The 6313-nt window shown below is 35.0% G+C and overlaps 1 protein-coding gene across 1 annotated transcript; it reads left to right on the top strand.

Moving 5' to 3' along the window:
• Positions 1-2082: 2082 nt before the first annotated feature.
• LOC114758490 (transaldolase-like) lies at positions 2083-5932 on the top strand. The gene is made up of 7 exons (XM_028947545.1): positions 2083-2303; positions 2977-3148; positions 3321-3370; positions 3984-4284; positions 4793-4981; positions 5066-5248; positions 5468-5932. Exons 1-7 carry the CDS (start codon positions 2104-2106, stop codon positions 5711-5713), a joined length of 1341 nt encoding a protein of 446 aa, XP_028803378.1. The 5' UTR covers positions 2083-2103; the 3' UTR covers positions 5714-5932.
• Positions 5933-6313: the final 381 nt, after the last annotated feature.

Genomic DNA, 6313 nt, shown 5'->3' on the forward strand with positions numbered 1-6313 from the left:
TAATGAAGACCATTGTCAATAAATGGAGGATGGATCGATTGATGCTTCTGATTGCAGAACGCAGGACACAGAGTTGGTGGTTTTGTACGCGGAAGACGACGGAGATTCGAGAGTAGTTGAGTAAGAAGCGAGAAGGGAAAACGGAGATGACAAGGAAGAGAGTTTGGGCTTTCGAAGAGGGGAAACAGTACTGCTTCGTGTAATTAATGTAAGTATGGTTTAAAAGATAAAGAGTTAAGTTGCGTCCAGTACCCCGAACAATTTACTCAGGTACGTCTAGTGGTCTAAAGTAATTTTGGATTCATCTAATGTCTTAAACTAATTAAAATGGTGCGTCCATATCCTAGGTTAACAAAAATATTATGTTTAACCATTACTTTCCTGACTCAGCTTAAAGTTGACCCCAGATATTCTATATGGCAGACACATAGGCACCCGATGTGTATTATTCTTAGTCAAAAGTCAATTTATTTAGAAGAAGAGGAAGGAAATAAATTCAATTTTGAGTAAGAATAATACACATCAAATGTCTATATGTTTGCCATTTAGAATATTTGGGGTCAACTTTAAGCCGAGTCAGGAAAGTAACAGTCAAACATAACATTTTTGTTAGTCTGGGACATGGATGCATCATTTTAATTAGTTTAGGACACTGGATGCACCCAAAATTACTTTAGGTCACTGGACGCACTTGGATAAATAGTTCAGGGTGCTGGGTGCACCTTAACCCAAAAATAAAAGCAAAAAAAAAAAATCCGTTCATCATCACTATTCAATTTTTTTGTCAATATCACGTGTTACGCCAAACTCTTCCCTAATAGTATAATTTTGAGGTTCTATTTTTATCTACCCAATGAGTTGACTGCTAAATTATTGCATTGATTTTTTCAGTTTGATAAAAATACCCCTGCTCATGAATATTAATTACTTAACCATCGTTTAATTACATATCTTTTTTTCAAAATAATTTTAATGTTCACATATTTTTTCAATTTTATTGTTATATTATTAAATTGATTAATTTTGATCATATAATAAAGTTAATTAATTTTGTAATTCTAAAATTTTATTTTCCTAACAATTTAAAATGTTTAATCTTATTTATTTATTTCAGATTCATTATGATATAAATATTTTAAATACATAACTTGGCTGAAATTTTTTTTACAAAAATATATATTTTCAATTAAATTATAAGATTATAAAGTGATATAGTTTATACAATATTTCATCAAAATATCAATTTCAAAATTTGAAAAATTGAAATATATTTCGTTAAACATATATTTGTAAAAAAAAATTACTCAAATTTTTAATTTAGCTTTTAATCTTTTTTAGGTAAAAATTATTTATGTTTTTAAATTTAATAAAAGGTATTAAACGCTAACTAATAAACACCAAATAAAAGCTCAGTCAGTAAATTAAAGATTTATATTAATATGAGTAAATTAGTAAATAAATTTTATTTTAATATATCTTCATTTTAAATATAATTTTAGAATTTTTTTAAAGTATATTTTTTAATGTCATTAATAGTTTGAATTAAAATATGTGCTTTCAAAATATAACGAATAGCTAATATAAAAGATATAACGAATATCTGTATAACTAAAGCAAGAGGGAAGGAGAATTAAATTATTTTATTGAATAAAAGAACCTTAAAATATTTGTCAAAGATTGTGAGCTATACCCCACTCAACAAAAAGAAGAAATACAACATCTTTTCATATTTAAAGGGATATAGCGTTACTTAAAATTTTAAAATGTCCAGGGGAAAATACCATTTCACTTTAACATATATTCTTATGTCGTATTTTGGCTTCGTATTTAGTATATAATAAAAATAATTTTTTGCAAAAAAAAAAAAAAAGGCTACAGTTACATATAACAATTTGACAACGAACGCTGACCCAAGAAAACAAAAATTCAGCGAAAAGATGCTGCCCAAATCCTACCATTCCCAAATTGCCCTGCGCACCCGATGTACGCCGTCGTCATCGCCCGCCTTCGTATATATGGAATTTCCCACTTGCAACCCGATCACATTCCCACTTCCGACTCTCCACCAACCCCTTCCGTCTCTCACTCTCGTTGCCGGTTCTCATGGGTTCCGTTTCAAAGCTTTGCAATCCAAATCCGGCGGCTTCTATATCATCCAGGTCTAGGCCTAGTCCCAGATCTTCTCAGTCTCAACCCAAGTGTTTGATCGGTTTCCCAACTCCCACTACCTTCAATACCAAGCTCTCTTCTTCCTCATCCTCCCTGCGAAGCCATCTGCCTCAGTTCTCAAGGGGCTCTTTGGTGTAAGTGTTTTTGTTTTTCTTCTTGTGCTCGCTCCGTCGATTTAGACATATTATTTTCTTATTTTGATCTTTATTTTCGACCTTTTTCATTTTCAGTTCTATAGGCTATTTGCCCCTTAAAGAATAAAAACTGCGATGTGAATTGAAAATTTTCAATTTATTGCCAGGAGTCTTGTCGATCATCTATTCCACGCTTGCCTCTTTTATTTGACCTTTACAGTGGATGGAGTTCCGGCTTCGAAATGATCATGCATGTTTGGAAACTCAGGAACTTAGGCTGTTTAAAATTGAGCTAATGAAACTTTGCGCTTATTGGTGTTTGCTTTTAGCCTTAATTAACCATCTCGGTTGCTCTTGTTGTAGCAACATTTCAGCTACCTCCCTGCGAAATGTCAACTTTAACATTGTGCACCTGATATTATTGTTCATGTTGCAGCTTGAAACTGTTATATTTTAAATTCACTTTTTTCCTGTAATAAATTAATACGAAATCCTTTTCATTTTAACTATAAAATCTAAAGGAATGATCGTTCTCATGCATCCCTGCCGTGGAAATATGCTAGGATTAATTAATTAATATTAGCATATTTCCACAACTGCTGTGTCCTTCTCATTATTTTATAGTTGTAGAATACTCTGTATAATTCTTATAACAATTACGGTATTCTTGCAGAATCAGGTGCTCGCAAACTGATGGAAATGGAAGTCCTGCTAAGAGGACCGTGCTTCACGATCTCTATGAGAAAGAAGGTCAGAGTCCATGGTATGATAACCTGTGTCGACCTGTCACTGATCTCCTCCCTCTTATAGCAAGTGGTGTAAGAGGCGTAACTAGCAACCCAGCGGTAACTACCTTTTCTTTTTGTTTTTAATTCTCTTCTTTTTCTTCTTATTTGCTGGCATGCATGGATTTATTTTCCTCGTCTTCCAATCATTATTAATATGAGATGATCATAAAGTATCTGAGATTTTATATGGAATCTTAATTAGTTTGTTGTTACATATGTGTGACTGCAGATTTTTCAGAAAGCAATCTCATCTTCGAATGCTTACAATGACCAATTCAGGTAATGAAAAACATTAGTGTTTCTAACTATTACTATATTTCTTCTTGCAGGCGTGATTCAGTTGCATAGCCTTTACTTGTAAGGCTGCCTTTTAGAGAATATCATTGTAGTGGACTGACCCCTGAACATGCTTCTCATGTTTGTCTTTCTAATGTTTTTGTGTAGATCGTTCAAAGTATTTGCAGTCTAAAAATGCAGTTAGTCTGGAATTGTAACTTACATAAACACTGCTCTTTATATCCCATACTTTCATTGGCTCTGGGAAATAAAACTTCGGCCTTGTGCATATAATAATACTGTAGTTTTCATGATGTTGAGAGTATGATATATGCTGACGCTTGTGAAGAAAAAAAAGGAGAAAAGATTGAAGGACTTCCTGGCATTGCAAATTATGACTACCTTATTAGCTTTACGGTCATACTCCCAACCCCCCCCCCCCCAGAAAAAGAAAAAAGAAAAAGAAAGAAAGAAAAGAAAAACAACGAAAAAAAAAAATCTATTTTGTATTATCATTATTGGTTTCTTTCGTTTGTAGTTTAAGTCTTGACTGCATATTATTCTTCAGCTCCCTTTGTTGGCCTTACTTCTGAAGCCAAATTACTTGATCATGCAGGGAACTTGCGCAACAAGGGAAAGACATAGAGAGTGCTTATTGGGAACTTGTTGTGAAGGACATTCAAGACGCATGCAAATTGTTTGAGCCAATTTATGATCAAACTGATGGGGGTGATGGCTATGTTTCTGTTGAAGTATCTCCTAGGCTTGCTGATGATACTGAGGGGACTGTAGAGGCAGCAAAATGGCTTCATAAAGTGGTTGCCCGTCCTAATGTATACATAAAGATCCCAGCCACAGCTGCATGTGTTCCTTCAATCAAGGATGTTATTGCAAGTGGAATAAGTGTGAATGTGACTGTAAGTCTGCCATGTCCCTTTGTAGCGTGTACTTCTTACTATATTTGGTATACTAATATCCAAGATGACCTGGTTCATCTTATCTAAGATATCATGGTGTCATAGGATTGAATCATTTTGTGTGGTACCTCTTACCAATTAAAAAAGATGGATTCCACTCCTCTTTTAAGTAAATATTTCAATTTTCATATTAAACATGAACACGTCAATTACAAAAGTATCATATACCATAATACTCAAGATTAAAATGTGAGATAATATCGTACCAAAAGCTTCCTACATTTTATGTTGGTCTGGGTGGTTGACAGACGGAGTGAGAAGACGTGTTAATTTTTAAAGCCCATTCTGAATTAATTTTATTGTGGCATCCTCTATGGGGCTGGTATAATCCATTTGAATATTTGAGTAATCTTACATTTGAGAACTTTGATGAGTGTCATTTATCTTGATTGCTTTATCATGTCTATGAAGTCGGGCCATATGCTTACTTTCATTATTGTATTCACAGCTCATATTCTCTCTCGCAAGATATGAAGCGGTAATTGATGCTTACTTGGATGGTCTTGAGGCTTCTGGGCTAAGTGATCTCTCCAAAGTCACAAGTGTTGCCTCTTTCTTTGTCAGCCGAGTAGACACTCTCATTGATAAGATGCTAGAGAAGATTGGCACCCCTGAGTCCCTTGATCTGCGTGGAAAGGTAACTGCTTCTTGCTGATTAATTCTTTCCTATAATTCCTCGGTATATCAAACTTGCTCATGCTGTTCCACATGGTTTTAATAGGCGGCAGTAGCTCAAGCAGCCCTAGCGTACCAACTCTACCAGAAGAAATTCTCTGGTCCAAGGTGGGAGGCCCTTGTTAAAAAGGGTGCTAAGAAGCAGAGGCTTCTCTGGGCCTCAACCAGCGTCAAGAATCCTGCCTACCCTGATACTTTATACGTGGCTCCTCTTATTGGACCTGACACTGTAAGCCATGATATATTTTTCATCATCTCTCTCTTAGTAATTTCAGAATTGATTGTGTTGGCCAAAAAATAATGGAGTTTTATTGTGGAATTGTTCCATTGCCCAAGATGCAATCAGACCTATAACCTTTGATTGGTTTTCACGAGCTTGAAATCAGCTGTCTGTAATCATCAAGTTAAAACCTGTGGCATTACATAACATTGCCATTTTCCTTTGCAGGTATCAACCATGCCAGACCAAGCACTCCAAGCATTTATAGACCATGGCACTGTATCCAGGACAATTGATTCTAACGCATCTGAGGCTGAAGGGATATACAATGCTCTGGAGAAATTGGGAATTGACTGGAGCTTTGTTGGCTCCCAGCTTGAAGTCGAAGGAGTCGAAGCTTTTAAGAAGAGCTTCGACAGCCTACTTGATACCCTGCAAGAGAAAGCGAACTCTCTCAAACTGGTCAGCCTGTAAGGTAAGCCTTGTGGTTTGCATTTATGATGTCCCTTAAGGGTTAATAAAGGTAGTGGCTTGTCTCTGTCAGTTCTGCTGCAAATGCGCTTTGCGAGTGCTTTCTAGATTTCGATGGAAATAATATGAAATTGGATGTTGGATATTATCATTAGTCAAATTATGGATCGTGTTGCTCTATGCTGACAATTTTAAATGAAGTCTTTTGTTTTCATACCCCCATTTTTTGTTTGTTGTCTATGTATCATTCTTAACAAATCCTGAACGTCGTTGTCTGTTAAAGCATCGTCGAACTTTGGGTTATAAATTGCTTGTATCTTTTGTTAGATTTTTCTTTGGCCAACTTCAGCTATTAACAACTAGTCTATACACCCTAAAGTCACTTTCAAAAAGCTAATCCAAGTACTTTATGTTTTTAATCAATTGAAGTTAAATTAGTGTCATATCATTTAGTTTGGGTATATAGGCTTTCGCGACTAAAGTCTTAACACTAGCCTAAATATGCACTAAATTGTAGTAGTCTAATACTGTCCAGTCACAAAATATGTAAGCAAAGGTAAAATTTGATGATGTTGGGGTTGATGTGCAATTCACCTCATGTCA

Source organism: Neltuma alba, unplaced genomic scaffold, assembly GCF_004799145.2.
Source record: "Neltuma alba isolate B1F8T4 unplaced genomic scaffold, ASM479914v2 tig00001525_pilon, whole genome shotgun sequence".
Taxonomy (NCBI): Eukaryota; Viridiplantae; Streptophyta; class Magnoliopsida; order Fabales; family Fabaceae; genus Neltuma; species Neltuma alba.